The sequence below is a fragment of the Rissa tridactyla genome, chromosome Z (assembly GCF_028500815.1).
Source record: "Rissa tridactyla isolate bRisTri1 chromosome Z, bRisTri1.patW.cur.20221130, whole genome shotgun sequence".
NCBI classification, from domain to species: domain Eukaryota; kingdom Metazoa; phylum Chordata; class Aves; order Charadriiformes; family Laridae; genus Rissa; species Rissa tridactyla.
The window spans coordinates 9,377,236-9,394,044 of record NC_071497.1 but is presented as its reverse complement, the minus strand read 5'-3'; the positions used below and the strand labels follow the sequence as shown (position 1 = coordinate 9,394,044).

Below are 16,809 nucleotides of genomic sequence, written 5' to 3'. Positions count from 1 at the left end.
TTTAAAATACAGGAACTAAATAAAATAAGGCAATGCGTCTTGTGTGGGAAAATCCTTTATCTGACAAAACCAAAACAGTTTCACTTAGCAGCTTTATCCTTCTATTCCCTTTAACATTGTAAACATTTTCCTTATTGGTAATAATAGAATTTTGATTCTTTAATTTCCTTAAGTCTTGACTTAAAACATCTAATAAGTTAGAGTAAATATCAGGTGCCAGTAGAATTAAGATGCTTTTTTTTTTTTTCTTCTTCAATTTTTATCTTATAAAAAACCTCAAACAACTGCATCTGTATGTTACATACTAAATTAAGCCATGGGAAAGATAACTTCCCTGCTTTTTCACTTGTATTAATTTTTCATAGAATGTGACATCAAGGTAAGTAGCCATGTACGGTTAAAATGTGCCACTCTTAATTACAGGAATATGGCAGTGAAAATAAAGTTTTGTATATAGAGGGCATAATTATTAACACTCTTCATATTTATTATATTAGAAACGTTACTGTGTTTCAGCATCTTTGTACATCTCACAGGAAAGCCTGAAATAATTTGTTGAAAAATTAACAAGTTCCTTTCATCACATCTAGTGGATTCTTAAATCTGTATCAGCTTATCAAAGGAAACATTAATTAAAAGTGTAATTGACTAGCCAGCTGTTTCCTGTTTTCTGTCCAGCAGCCTCTATTAAAAACATTACAAAACACGTAAAGCTCTTTATCTGAGGCAGATGAGAAGATCCTCATGCCAAATTCTGCTCAAGCAGTGAGATTTAAATGATAGGTTCTTAGTTCAGTGCATGTTGGGTGAGCAGTATCTGTAGGCATGTACTACTTCATATAGAGGTAGGCTACATTACCAACTGGCAGAGAACCCCTTTTAAAACATGACATACACGGTTACCATGCCAGAATGCTTTGTTCCCAGAGGGGAGCACTGCATATGACTAAGACTGAACGTGTGGTTGCTTTTTCCTCACTACACACAATAAGTCCTCTAATAGCAATGCAGTTCTCAGGCTAGGCTTGTATATTGAGAGCAGTAAATAGGCACGTACTGAAATCACAATTCTACCTTGCTGAATTGGCATACAACACTATATAACACGTAAAATGTACAAGTCTTTTCTGCATGGTTAGAATATGTTTTGTCCATTAGGTTACAGTGTTCATTCCCAAGCTTGGAAATTATGCTCCCCAGGTACAAGAAGGGCCACATGGAACCATTTCAGTTTTCCTTTTGAGAGATGATTGCGAACTGCAAAGGTCCCCTTGATCACAAAGAACCTCTATTGCTTTTTTAGACATGCCCTGTTAACAGGGGGGCTGTAACTAGCCTCCTTTTATGTTCATGCTACACTTTCCATTGGGCCAGTGCAAGACAAATCATGACCAAACTCAGCATCTGTCTTTTTCTTCCCAGAAACCAGAGTTTGGCCTCCCTGGGGATTAACACAGAACTTCAGGGTCTGAAGACTTCTTTGAATGTTCGTCTACCATTTGCAGGGGTTTTTTAATGTATGAGAGACAAACTTCTTTTTGAGTTAGAATTATTAAAAATAAAAATCCCATTTGCCATTACCACACATGACCAAAACTCTGAAGCCTCCTTTGGTTTTGGTGTGGAGAATGAATATGATATTAATTCTCAAATTAAGATCTGTAACAGTGAAGGTTCCTGCTTCTTTTTTTGCTTTCATTCAGGTTACTTCCTTGGGGACTTCTTATTAACTCCATACTTGGATTTGTTGTTATATTCAGCTCCCCTCCCATCTTAAATATCATCCTGTTTTCACTGGGTGACTGAAAGATCAAGTTAGAAAGTTTTGTTCTGGAGGGCAGGACAAGTGTCAGTCACGCTGGGGAGAGGCAGAATGCGTCAAAAACCAAGGTGCTGTCATGGCTTGGCAACAATGAAAGAGAATAACTCCAGTAACAACAAATTAAAAAGGAGTGGGGATAGAGCAAAATTTTGCCTGTTGTGTTTAGATATGAAGGTAGTGTCTCACTGGATATCTTTGTGAGTTTGGAATTGGAGTCTCCTTATTTTAGCATAGCTGGAGAGCTCAAATGGAGTAATTTTTGGAAGAAAATCAGGAATAATACAGTCTTCCAGCCATACTACGTTGTAGGTTCATTATGAAAAATGCACTGTAGTAACACACAGCTGGATCTTCCTTGAAAAAGAAAAAGGCTTGCAAGGTATAGGCCATGCGCAAAGGCAAACTCAGTTTGATTATTGAAGATTGTTCAAAACAGAGTAGGTTTGATTTTGGGGATGAAGATATTTAATAGGTTTTTTTATATCTCTAATTACATCTGTGGTTACAAATGCTGACAGCTGCAAGATCTTATTGTGGCTTAATATTTTATTTCTGTAGCCTAAAGAGGACTTGTACGTGTTAGGTGTCCCAAACATTGATCCTGCAAATGGAGGGATAAGGGAAAAACCTAGTAGACTGACTAGTTATATAAACTATCATGTCCTTTCTCTTGGCGTCAGTTCAAGTGATGCTGTCAGTGGCATGAGAGGAGAATGAAATGCGAACAGCAAGTTATGCCTGTCAGAAATCAAAAAATAAGATATGTTGTGCCACAGTCTCTGCTGAAAAATATGGTTAGGTAATCAGCTTAAAGAGTATGTTCTGTCCTTCCTGTTGCATATGAAGTTTGCCCACAGACAAGGGAAGAGCATATCTCTTCATCTCCTAGCTATGGATGGTTGAAATCCTCTATGTGAAGACATATTAAGAGAATTCCTGCATGGAAGATTCCTTAGTTTTCCAAAGAGCATCCACTGCTCAGAGCACAGATCTTGAGTTTCTGAGATGTGTGAATTTGTGGAAGCAGATCACCTGAGATCACCATGTGGAAACAAACCAACTCTGGAACCATAATTATTCCAGCATCAGATCCATTTCTGATCTCATTAGTAGATCATGGTAAATTAAATTTTACATGTTCATCTCTTTTCTACAGCATAGAAGAAACTGCTTGGTAGAACAGTGCTGTAAAGGCAAGAAGGGCTATGTAGCCTTGTTCTTATTGGTGCAATTAAGAATACATCTGGTTTAAATTATATTTAATAACTTTCACAGTTTTTTAGAGTCGTTGTGTCTCAGAATCTTGGAAAAAAAATGCTTTGGATGGGATTTCTGGAGGTCATTTTGTTTAACCTCTTTCTCAGTGCAGGGGGCTGTCTTCCATGTTAGATCAGGTTTCATCAGTTTTGCCCAGTTTGGAAAATCCTCAAGGAAGGGAAGTCCCCGGCCTCTCCGTACCACCTGCCACCTGCTTTAGTGCTTAACTGGTCTTGTGGGGAAGAATTTTTTTTCCTAAAGTCTGTGTAGGATTTTGAACAAGTTGCAACTTGCAACTGCTTGGTTTCGTCCTTTCATTGTGCACCTCTGACAAAAATCTGCTTCAGGCTTTTCTAAATGGCCTTTAGATAGTAGAAGGTGACACCTTAACTTTCTCCATACCAAATCAGTTCAGTTTCCTTAGTCTGTTCTCATTTGCCTTATGCATTAGCTCCCTAATTGTCTTGGAGGCCCTCCTGAATTCCCTCTAGTTTGTTGATAGGTGTCTTGTACTGGAGGCCCAAATTGGACTCATTACTCCAGATAGTGTCCTGTGAATACCAAGTAGAGTGGAATAATCACTTCTCTTGATCTCACCATCCTTGCACTACTGCACCCCAGTATGGGTTAGCCTTCACTGCCACAAGAATGATTTGCCTTCATGGTACTCAAATTACTTTATCCTGTTATGTTTCCCTGCTTTTTCTTTGCACAAAATTCATACTAATATCCCTGATATCCCAGTGTCCTGCCTGCGTGGAAAAATCAAGTCTAAGCGACAAGAATAATTGAGGTGTGATTATAAAGGAAATAGGCAAATGAGCACCAATTTGTTAGCACAGATACCAGTAGCTGTGAAGCTACTCTTTTACCTCTGCTAGCTGAGGTAAAAGTACAATTGTAAATTGTAAAACTGTACAATTAGTACAGTGTAGCCTTGATGTTTTTTTCCCCTAGATGGCTCATGTAGGCCTATTTAATGTTACCCTGCGTATGGAGCCTTGTGTGGTATTTAAACACCATGCTGTTAGTTTTCTTTTGCTCTGCAGCTTGGATGAACATGTTTCCCACCTTTTCTAATGATAAGTAATACCCAGAGGAATGGCCACCCAAAAGTTTCATGTCTTATTTTGCAGGTAGTTATTAATAAAAAATATTAATTAAGAATATCACGTCTTGTGCAAAAATATCTGGATAAAATTACCCAAATCCTGAAGACGTATTTTGGAATTTTTCTCCTCCTTTTTGTTATAACTTGTTAGAATAATGTGGTGTTTTAAGCAAAGAATTCAAGAACGATTGCAGGTTTTCTGCCTGAGTGCCAGGTGTAATGACCTGTCATCATAGTTTGAAAATACAGTAATGTGTATACTTCCCTTTCAAAGTTAAAGTGAGATGTTATAGGCTGATTCCCCCCCCCCCCCGCTTAATTTTTTTAAGTTGGTCTGTAATTCTACAGGGTCATACAAAGCATTTATCAGGACGATTCAGCGTTTTTGTTTTTTATGGGAGATTTTTTTCAGGTATGTGTTGCTAGTTGACATCTGCCACTGAGAACCAGTGAGTTTCTTCTGACAGGACTTGGCTGAGGAATGCATGGGAGAAATGTTAAACCATTGTTTCTGCTCTGAACTGTGATCGGTGCTCCTAGTAAACTGACAGAAGAAAATTTCCAGTTTCCACTGGTTTAGTTGGAGTATCAGGCGTTCTCCAGCTGTGAACACAAATCTATGGATCAGAGGGCAGAATTCGTTACATGTAGCTAATTTTAACTGCTGATCGGTTTCCAGACAAGGGTCAGAGTATTACTTTCTGTAATGCAGACAAGGCATAGATGGATTCTTCCTGGAGGCCTTTCAGCTCTTCCATTCCCACATGACATCTGTGTGGAAAGTACAACCATCTGCTCCCTGGCCTTCTCCTCCTTCAGTCTGTCCCTGGGGGACCTTCACATTTTCTCTCTTCCTCTACTACAGGAGTCCAGCCTGACAAAACAGCTAGACAGTCCTCTCATAAGAGTTCCCTTTTTCTCTATGGTTAGTGTATATGTAAGTACTTATTTATTATAGAAGGTTCTGAGCTTCCCTTACACAAAGCTGAAGAACAAGCAGTGGGTATACCATGTCTTTACAGACCACTGGAAGGTGTGTAAGAGCCTGAACGAGAGCTAGATCCTTTTTTCAGAGCTGTTAACTTAAATGGTTTCAATGCAGTGATGGGTGGAAAATCCAGGTACGACCTTCCTGCTTGCAGAAGCAATATACTGTCTTAGTGTGGTCCTTATTGGATATTCAGTGTTCTAGTAAATTTCCACAGCAATTCTCATGCTGATTAAAGAACAAGATTTATGTTTTTGACAGTTCTTGGCAGGTGGAGTTGTGGTAGGGGTGTGGGAGGTTAGTTCAAATTGATTTATGACAGATACACGGATGGACTCTGTCTGTCACCATCTTGGTTATTTCTTACATAATCATTGGAAATGATGTTTCATAAGCCAATGATGACTTCCATTCAGCTTCCTATTTATGGTGTCTATCTATGCCAGTAGAATATCCTTTTATCCATCACCTGGGCAAAATGCATGGTTCATGTTTCAGCAGCACTCCTTGGAACCACTGTGCATTTTCTGTGGCTGATACATTCTGCAGCATTCAGCTTTGATTTGGGGTTCTCTCTAATCCTGTGGAGAAGTCACTAACTTGAATTCAAGATTCTTTCCAGAAGTATGTTGCATTGTAACCATCTGCTTTTAATTTTTATTTATTTTAACAGCCTCACCTAGGAAACGCTTTCCTTTCTTGGACAAAGCACTAAATGTTTTGTATATGTATGTGAAGGATCCAGTTCACTTTCAATGTTTTGAGGACCAGTGGCATTTCAAATATAATTAACCTAAAAATGCCCAAGAGATTTTTGCTCAGGCGCAGCATAAGGGAAAGGGAGATAATTAAAATGGGTGGGAAACATTGTTAAGCACTGAGCTTGACTTTGTTCAGACTGAATTTGGGCCATTCCTTCTGCTGCTAGGGAAGATGTGTCTTTGAATAAGGGGTACTCTACTGAATTTTTCTTCATCAGTTTGATCCTAGAATGGGGTTGTAATGGTGACTTTTAATGACAGTAGGCAGTGATTTGACAGAAGCACAATGGTTATGACTTCACTGCAAGATCTGGTAGGTGGGAAGCCTTTCCAAAAAGATTAGAAGAGAAACAAAGAAAAGTGCTTTGTGCTCAAAAGTTTTTGCTGTTCAAAATGAGAAAGTTTCATGTTCCTGTCAATCAACACAAGTATGATCAGACAACACGTGACCTTGTGAAGCAAAGAGCAGTATGTTGGCTTTTGAAAGATGTATAATACAGTGAAGGAGGTATGGGATTGTGAGGGGAAAAGCTGCTATTTAGATCAATGTGATAGTCCAAAATTCACCATACATATTTGTATTAGAGTTTCGAAACTCATTTTATTTCAAGGTTGTTCTGAAATCTTTCCTTCACTCTGCCTGTCCAGAATTTTTTGGTGTCTTTTAGCCGTAGTCACTCTCTTCCTATTATTTACTTTATTGCTAATGCTTATGAAGCACTTGAAGTGTTTTTTTTAATGATGCGAGGTAAGGTGGTAATATTTCTAGTTATATAATACATAATGCAAAGCTCAGTTTTTCTGTCTGCCACCCTATTGTCTGGTGGTGTTGACATTCTTTTACAAGTCCCTTTTGGTGAAAAAGCATGGTAATTTAGGGGGAGTTTTGAGAGCCAGTTATCACTATGTTAGAGGATAATTTAAAATATTATTAAGTGGTTGCTGTAGGTCTCATGTTCAAGTATGAAATTATCTAAAGTATTCCTTTATATGAGCAGATTCAACAGTGCTTTGCAGTGGGGCATCGTCTTTGTAAAAATAAATATTTCAAGATGGACTATTCCTGGCTTCTGGGGTAAATATATCAAAAGCAGATTAAAATTACAATATAATTCCTGGATTGCATTTCTGCATTCTTTTCCAAATAGTTGTATAGATGGGACTCTTCATTTTGACCCTGACATTGCTTCTCTAAGTTAAATCTCTTTTCTCTAAACATCAGTTTTGTTGTACTTTCCAGAGGACAGCAGTTCTCTACATGTTTCTACGGCGCGTCACGTACTGGAAAATTTTGGCACTCGGCTCCTCGTCATGGTTTCAGTAAGGAGCAGTTACAACTGGTTTGTTTTTTATGCTGCAGTATTTCCTTTTAGTGTGCGGCTGTAATAGCAGATAGATGTGCCACTGCCCTGTGCTGCTCTCTGGGAGCTGTGGCTGCTCCGTCCCGCAGTCTTCTCCTTTGCACTACATTTTAAGATTCATTTTGGTCTGAACTTGGACTTGCTCTTACAACCTGCTTCTCATCTTTCAGCTCCTTCTTTACACTAGTGACAGACTCTTACACAGTTTAGTGAAGTGACCTATCTGATCTTGGTGATGGTCCTGCTTCAAGTGGAGGGCTGGGCAACATGACCTCCAGAGGTGTCTCAGTGATTTCTGCAGTTTTAGAGGTGGGATACGTGGTTCTACTCTGCTTACTGTGATCATTGCTGACATTCAAAATCAAGTTGTTAAGCAATAAAGATAGGAAAAGTTGGAGGTGGAGGGGGCAGAAGGGTCAGGCAGTGAAAGTCTCTAAGGGGTGAGTATTCTTGCTGACCAGCTGCAAATAGTGAAATAAAGCTTCTGGCCCTGGGGATAAATAGAAAAGCCTGAGATACAAGTGTGAGACAATAGCCAGTGCTCCTAAATCTTTCTGGTGGTAAGCTTTTGCCACAGTTTCTCTTAGAAATAGTGATCAGAGCTGGCTTCCCTGGTCCTGTCACCATTGCTGTCTTTTCACTTCATTGCTGCTGAGCCATTTAACCATGCTAAGCCAGCAAAAAACTTCCTTTTTCCTTCCCCCTACCATGAATTTTTTCTGTCATAGCATGCTCCAAGTGTTTGCTCCAGGGTCAGGAAAGCTCTACAGCTATTGCAGAGGAAGCAGTGTGAATAAACAGCCAGGAAGGGGGTGGGGAGCATGGTACTAGGACAGTCAGTAGCTACATTGATGTAGCCAAACACAGAACTGCAGCTGCAAAGTAACTCAGACCAGACACAATAACAACAGCTATCGTTGAGGTAAATAAGTATTTATCCCTTTCCTACAAAGCATGCTTGTCCAGCCACACATTGTTGTATGAGGTTTAAGCCCCCATGTGAGAAGAAAATATAGAAAATGACCCTGTCTAATTATCTGTGTTCTTTCCCATCAACAGTTTTTTCAGTACTTGGGAAAAACTGGGCAATACAGATAGAGGAATTGATCCATTCTTGAGGAAAAATGTGCGAGAGAAGAGTTCAGAATATGAAAATGATCCCAAAGCACAATGTGGTGCTTAGGTGTTTCATGGCATGTCAGCTAGGTGCAGAGAAAGAGACATGGAATGGAGTCTTCCACATCTGATTTTATGATAGATAGCATAAATATGGGGTTTCATTCATTTCTGTCATCTGTGCATTTTTTATCTTCGTAACTGTGTTGTCTGGAGTTTTAGAAATACTTGCATTTGCTGTTACGTTATCTGTCCTTCCTCTCCCCCATAGTTACAAGTTAATGTTGGCTTGAAGCTAAGTAGCAAGCATCAAAGCACTTCGTTCCTTCAAAATATTTAATGCTGACACACTGGGTTGCTCTGGCAGAATGCAGCAGTTTGTCACGTTCTTCTGTATCATAAGATGTTAGAAGCTCCATGGGTCATGTTAGTGCCATGTTAGGGTTATGTTAGTGGTGTCCTTTTGGAGAAACTTCCGGTGACTATTGGTTGGTAAACTCTTCAGCATACTGCTTTGAACTCTGCGTGTTTCAAGGAGTGCATAATAACATGCATCTGGAATTTGTTGAACTGTTCTCTGACAGAAGAGCACCACAGTGACATCATCTTTCTTAAAAAAAAAAAAAAAAAGAAAAGTGTGTGTGCTAATTCTGCTGGAAACTGCCAACCTTAAATTTCTATAAATAGTATTAGAAAATTCAGGGCAGAAACAGCCACAGACTAGTTAAACAAGGCCACAAAATATGCGCTGCTCACTTGATGGTGTGCAGAAAAGAGAGGCAAGCCACAGGGTGAACCCAGGCTATCATGAGCGAATGATTGGATCTATGTCTTCACTCTCTCCTCCCTCATACTTTGATTCAGAAAGAGGTATTTTCCATGGTGGGGTGTAACTGGGGGAGCATTATTTCATTGGTGTTAATTGTTGTATGGCAGATACTAGGTGGAGTGTTCCTATACTTTGTTTCATTGTGGTGGTGTTGCTTTGGGACTTTTTAGTTTAATTTATTTGAAGCCCTGCAAGAAGAGATATTTTTTTACCGGTTGGCATAATCCTGAATGGAGGAATCATTGTGCCAATGGTGATTCTGGGGACAAACTTGTGCAGCTGGTTTACAGAGCTCTCTTTAGCACATCACCGTCAGGGGTGCAGGTGGAGGGTAACAGTAGGACAAGCACATGTCAGATTAGTTCAGTGTGCTCTCAGTCTCCCGATGAGACCACATCAAAGTGAGCTGAGTCTTCCCAGTGCCATGTTCTATACAGCACCTGCAAAACACAGAGGGAAATATTGCTGGAAGAGTGGAGAAGATACTGTGCTGATTTTTTGAAGAGCAATTGTATGAGCTGAAACACAACTGCAAGAGGCACTGCAAGAAGACACTTTAAGTAGTGCTCTTCATTGGATATGAACTGCTCTGTGTTGTCATTTTGGAAGTAAACTATATGTGCTTTGGATGTTTTATGGAAAGAACTACTATGTTAAAGATTAGAACTTCTACTCCTTTATTCCCTATTCTACTCATGCACGTGATGTTTATTCACAGCCATACATGATAGAGAGTATCATGAACGTGTATTTTTTAGTTAATTTCTCCACAATGTTTGGAGTTCAAGTTTTCTAACATTCTTTGCAGTCACTTCAACCTCATACCCTTGTTGACTGGGGTTGTCCTCTGTTTCATTCTCCAAATGATAACTGAAGTATTCAGTGCTACCAGATGCAGTATTGAGCTGTGTGGAACTTTGCAAAACATGTTCTTTCATTTTGTAAGTGAACTGTGATACCATTCTGAGTATTGCTCTGCATCCAGTTTTGTACCCATTCTGTAGTAAGTACTTTCATGTAAATCATGCTTTCATAAATCAGTTATGAGACCATTGTGTGAAACAATATAAAATAATCTCACTGAAATCAAGCATGTAGGAAATCTGCTGCTTCTCTGTCCACAGAATCTGTACGTCTGCCATTGAAGAAAATTAAATTGATTTGATGGCATTTTCTTTTTTTTTTTTTTGACCAATCCAAGCTGGCTATTACCTCACTTTCTTCCAGGTGCTTAGAAATAGTTTCCTAGAGGTTCTTGATCCTTTCTACTATGCTTGCATAGAATGAGTGTAGTCTGTCTCATCCCATTCTTCAGATAGGCAGATGGAAGAAGCCTGAAAAAGATTTGTTTGTGTCTGTTTGTGGATGCAATAGCTGCTGGAGTGCAACTGTGTTTGTGTTTTGTCCTGTAGTACCTAATTCTGTTCTCACAGAAGGCACAGTGTGTCATACAGTGCCTGCACAACCCTCTGCCCTTTGCTTTTCTGATAGCCTCTTTGTTCTACTTCCTTGGTAACTACTGTCTCTGAGTTCCTAAAGCTAAAAGCATGTTTTCTTCAAATTTCTTGGATCTAGACTCTTGCCTTGTAGATACAGAGTTCTTTTCAGATGTAGTTCTGTTAAGGTGACTAGAAAGAAATCAGGATGTACATGTTGAGAAATGTTGATAGTTTGGATAGTAAAAGGCAAGCAAGCAGTTTTCCCCAAGTTTTTCTGTATGTGTGTGTGCATTTCTATGTATATGTAAAATATACATATGTGTCTATATATATATGTATGTGTATATATATATATTGAAGTGTGTTAGAGTTGCTTCTAGGTTTTTCAGCAGCTTCTAGCGTAAATGAGGGTTTGGGGATGGGACCTTTGAAAAGCTGGAAGTCTTGTAGGGTAATGCGTTATATGCAGTATATTGATAGCATACATGTGGTAACTATTGTTTGGTTATTACAGGCAGCAGTGATTTATATCATTCTGAAAGTGGCAGACACTCAGAGAAGGTGGCCGTGCTGCCATTTTTCTTGCAACAACATTGTCCCCATCTCTCATATCTGAAGGTTGTTGAGAGCAAATGTGGGAAAGTACTTTACTCTGTCAGGAGAAAAAAAGCTGTGCTTATAAAAATGTATGCACTTAGTACGAAAAAAACAGCTGCTTGGAAATGTCATTGAGACTTTGCCAGTGAAGCTACTGGAGCTCCATGCCAAGATTTACCAAAAAAGGAAGGATGATTGTTCTCCAATTGCTAGAAGCAATTGTATAACAAAGGTATCACAACGATGACAAATAAAGGAAATGCAATTTCTGCTAAGCATGTTAATGAGGGAAGATAACACCATACACTTGGATTTCTGAAAGGATTAATGCATTCAAGTTGCCTTGCTCTACTGGGCAGCGTAGGCATTTTTCCCCAGTGACAAACTGGTTGACCTAGCAGAGTGCACTATGAGAAGTGCAAAGGAAATAGCAGTTTGAATAAAGTGTATAGGAAAAATTAAGTAACAGTTATTTGTGCTTTATAAATCTGCGCTTAGCATCAAAAATAAAAACTTCTTACTAAACTTTAGGAGCAGAGATATGCCTTCCCAAATTCCATGTAATTTATGAACTTGTATTGTGATATAAGGAGGTACAGTAAAGTACTGGTGCCTGCACCCCTGCATTTGAATAGTCCTAAAGCAGAATGGGCAGGACAGGATAGTAGCTGGAACGTAAAATTCTGGAGTTATTTGCTTTCCTTAGGAAAGCTTCCTGAGCTTTAAGAAAACTTAGTTTGGATGTGTTTGTTTTTCAGGAAGTTTTTATGCACTTTATGACTGTTTAATTGTGGAGCAGTAATGAAGTGACTCCTGTTTCATTCAGCACACTGCAGTCAGCTTTTGTGCTTAAATGCAAGCTCATTCTTGCAATAAAAGATTTTATTATTTTTTTTAAATATCTTGAGTCAGTTTCTGTAAAATAGTTTTATCTATGTTGTTTGACATTCTTCTAGCTCCTAGCAGGTTTTTTTAGTCTTAAGAGATTTTTTTCCCAAAAATTTAGTGATATCTCTTCAGTATTTTTCCTGCAGCACTTTGTAAGCAATGAATCTTTAAGTGGATGCATTGAATTGTCGGATAAATAGAGGGATAAAACCCACCAGTGTTGATCCTTTTTCATTTTTCCAGCAGGGGGACCGATAAATTAGTCCCTATAGTAACAGAATCATAGAACAGTATAGTCCATTGGAATGGACTTAAAATGTTATGTTATATACACAAAAGTGTGTGTGTATGTGTCTGTGTAAATGTGTGTATTTCAGGATCCCATCCTTTATGCATCTATTTATGGACACATTGGTTTCATATTCTTAACTGTGGGTGATGATCGTCTCTTCAAGCAACTTCCATAACTCATCTTGTGAGGAAGGACGGTCCTACATCAAATCCCAGTGCGTTTAGAGAGCAGGGAATTCTTAATAAGGCGCACTATATGTTCATTCATACCATCAGTTGGTAGTTTGAAACCCTGAAACATCTCTGCTTAATATCCATTTAAGGGTGGTAGCAGAAGAACTTGTGCAAGGAAAGTAAAAAAGCTTTGAAAAGTTCAGTTTCATCATTGACTAACCCTATCAGTGTCACAGGACTATAAGGATTGCTTGTTTTTGGAAGTACTGAAAAAGATATCAATAAAATACTGAGTTGCACAGCAGTTCATTGTAGATGTTCTGACAAGAATGATGTTTATGAAAGTTGATGGCAAATTGACTTCTGATTTAAATAAGCATTGGTAGCTGGAGAGATAAAGCATCAACATATCATTCTGTCTATAATCAGAAAAATGGCCTATGGGTGAACATCTGGCTAAACAAAGGACAAACATGAAAACCTTCTGCAACAAATTTTGTTTTCATACATCTTGATAAAAATTCTGATTTTTCCATACATTGAATAGATATCTATAACCTTCCCATTTTTTTACTTTATCTAGAATATCATATGCATACCGTCAGATAGACAGAGTGTCAGGTATTTGTATTTGAAAATGATAACAATTAATTTTTAGCCATTACTTTAAAAACAAGCAGGTGTGGCATGAATCATCGAAAGAAGTACCCCCTAAAGCCTCCTGGTTTGACTTTGGTTCTAAAAATTGCCTCTGCAGACCTTGCTATGCCTTGCTTTTCTGAAGGCAGTGTTATGAAAACATAAGAAGTAGAAATGAAAAATAAAATCCTGTTAAAAAGATTTCCCTAAGTCCCTACTCACACATGGTCAACAGAAAAGCCCCGCTGTCTTGCAGGACTGATTCAAAGGCTTGTACTCTGCTGACCTCCAGATATACAACACATTTAAAAAAGTTTAATGTTGAAGTGGTATTCTTGCAAAAGGCTGTAGTGAGTATATAAGCTAATTTAACAAAATGGGTGGATGTGTTAGAGCAGTTTATTAGTGAAGGTTGAAGCAAGTGAAAAACACAAGGAAGAAAATAGCTGATTGGTATCGAAGTTTGAGGAACACAGACTAATTGTTGTTTACAGAAATCCATTTGCTTTAAAAATGTTTGCTCATTCTGAGTAGGGCTGGGGCAGAGGGGGATCCCAGAGGGTCTAAAGACTGAAAACTTAATTGGATCAGTCAGTTAAAACTAAGGCTCTCGAAGTAAGCAAGGGATGTGCTAGGATGTGCTGAAAAAAGTCAGACCTCTAAGACTCAGTCAGTTTGATACATATTATAGGAAAACAACTCTCATCTTTAAGAGTTGAGCCTCAGAGACATATTGATCCTTTAAGATGGGAATATGTACGATGTAATGCAGAAAACTTGTCTGTCTGTTTTCTCCTGTGAAGTTGAAAAGACCTTCAAAAAGGGTATTGATTAATTTCCTTCCTATAATACCTACGCAGTCTCTCTCATTGGCGTAATTCCAATGTGCTAGAAGTATTTGGTTAATTCATGTCCCATGGTGGTATGAGACTGAATAATCTGAGGCCAAGTAGGTTTTACATGTGTCTTTTACTGGCAGCTTTCTACTGGCTGCTTCTTCAGTGCTCATTCTGTTGCTGTGTAACTATGTACAGGGTTGCAGGGGGAGTGTGTGTGATTTTTGTTGTGGTTTTTGTTTGGTTTTGGTTTGGTTTTTTTTTTTTTAAACCAGCACATCTGTTTAATGCTGTATTAACAGCTTTTCAAATTGAATTGATAACGCAGCATCCAGTTTTAATTTCAGTGAGCAGTTAGGAAATGCAGCCAGTGTAGACAGGTTGTATCTTGTAAACACCACACGCATAGTCTTCTCTGAGGCAGTTTGGCATCTCGGGTGTGCTGCTTGACACTCAAGCCCAGGTACTGAGCAACTTTGATCTCTTGCATGTTGCGATGAATACAGGTTTTTTGCCACTGTCTTACATAAGCGGGCTGTGTAAGCAGGGGTCACAGGAAGCAGGCGAGATGAATTTCTCATGGGTTGCAAAACTGTCTGAAATCCTGTACTGCTGTAATTCTCAATTACTTGCTGACAGCAGGGAAGGATTCATGGAAGAGATCTAATTTGGCTTAATGGTGGAACAGAGTAAGTTTGCTACGCTTGCTGGTACTGTTAAACTGGGAGGAACTGTTGACATTTTGGGAGGACTGGGTTATCATTAATAACATCCTTGACAACCTGGACTGCAAAAAGACTGAAAGAAATCAAGTCCCATAGCAGAAGGAAGAGGAAAAATCTTCAAATAGTTATGAAACAAAGGGACAGGAATACTTTGTTTCAGCTGCATATAGGAAAAGATGCAGTAGGTTAAAGTTGCAACAAGCTGCGCAGCACAGAACAAAGCATTTAAAGATAAAGGAAAATTAGATATGGTAATAGATAGCACAGGAGAATTGTTTCATTGTTTAATCATCATAAGTCTTTAAGAACAGATATGGCAAATACTTGTTATGATTGATGGGAACACATTTACATCTACCTTGCAGGTATATGAGACAACCTCTTGAAATCTCTTTTGGGCTTCCTTGCTGTTGCTGTTTGGGTTTTACTTGTTCGTGCTTTTACAATGGAAAGAAGAAAGGTTTAAAAAAGCCACCACGCTCTTAAATATGTTCTCAGCCCGCCCAAGGAGCTCATGTCTTCATTCTTTACCCATTCAATTCTTAACAAAGGAAAGATGAAAGAAAATGCACCTTTGTAACCTACTTAAGTGTTCTTCATGAAGGGAGCAGAAATACTGAAAGTCAATTATTTTCGCTTTGCAGGTTACGGGATGACAGAATTAGGATAGAAAGGATGGAAAACCACCATTTTGAATACAGCCATGCTTTTGAGCTGGTTACTGATTTTTATGCAAAAGAAGTGGCTGATACTACAGGTATGTCATTCAGATTTTTACGCAAAAGAAGTCCCTGATATTACAGGTCTGTTGTTCATAATGTCTTAGAAGTGTGCATCCCAAGGCACATTTTACCAGTAAAGACCAAGGCAAAGAAGGTGTTGAGTTCCCCAGCCTCTTCCATGTCCTTTGTCACCCTCTGCCCCGTTCGGCCGTGCGCCCATATTTTCCCTTGTCTTACTTGTGCTGTTAACGTAGTTGTAGAAGTTCTTGTTGCCCTTCACGTACCTTGCCAGTCTCAACTCCACGTGGGCCCTCATTTTCCTAACCCCATCCCTGCAAGCTTGAACAAATGTCTCTTTATTCTTCCTGGGTCACTTGTCCGTGCTTCCATCTCTCATACTCCTCCTTTTTAATATTTGAGTTAATCGGGAGCGTCCTGTTTATCTATGTAGACCTTCTGCCACCTTTGCTTAATTTTCTGCCCATTGGTATCTTTTTTGAGCTTGGAGGAGGTGAACCTTGAAAGTGAACATTATTTAAATAGAAATTAATACAGGGCTAACAACCCTTTTTTTTCATATCTTGAAGATGTGTGTTTATACAGGTTTAAGTTCACACATATATAGCAACTGAGGGAAATTATTCAACATCTGAAATGTTCTTATGTGTATTAATACTCTAAGGACAGAAAAACAGGTCTAAAAAACTAAATAGGGTTTTAAAAAAGACCATTTTATGTTGAGATATCATGGAGTGAATTTTCCTATTGTTGCAGCTGGAACAGGGACTGTAGTAGAGCACTGTTTAGAAACACTATCAAATACAACTAGCTGTCTCACAAAGATGGAACCATATTCTGCAGACTGGCTGGGGCAGATAAATCAGCACATGTGCCAAGGCCTCCTCATTCCTTTTGAATTGCACAGATGTTGCCTACAGTAATGGAGATTTCAGAATTCAGTTCTTAGTTTGTATATTTAGGAATTTCTTATGCCAACAATTACTCATTTTTATGAAGAAAAACCTGTGCAGTCAAATGTTTTATGTTTTATAATATGTTTACATTATTGTAATGTTCTACATTCTTTGGAACCATAAATGTTATTTTGGAACCTCACTTTATGTTGATTTATAGATATCATAGACACTGTATATATATTCCAGATTTCTATTCGATTAAATTGAAAAACAGATTATGCTTTTTCTAAAATTTATAAGTAAATAGTGAGTTAACAAGAAAATAATTTTTTTTTT

At 38.5% G+C, this 16,809-nt stretch overlaps 1 protein-coding gene across 3 annotated transcripts in view; it reads left to right on the top strand.

Annotated features, from left to right (window-relative positions):
• MSH3 (mutS homolog 3) overlaps window positions 1-16,809 on the top strand; it is a 118,467-nt gene that overhangs the window by 27,550 nt on the left and 74,108 nt on the right. For 2 of the 3 annotated variants that reach the window (XM_054186851.1, XM_054186849.1), the window contains one exon: window positions 15,479-15,591. The exons of the other annotated variant lie outside the window; for it this stretch is intronic. In XM_054186851.1, coding sequence (XP_054042826.1) covers window positions 15,479-15,591 — 113 coding nt within the window. The remainder of the gene's footprint in view (window positions 1-15,478; window positions 15,592-16,809) is intronic. 3 annotated transcript variants of the gene reach the window in all.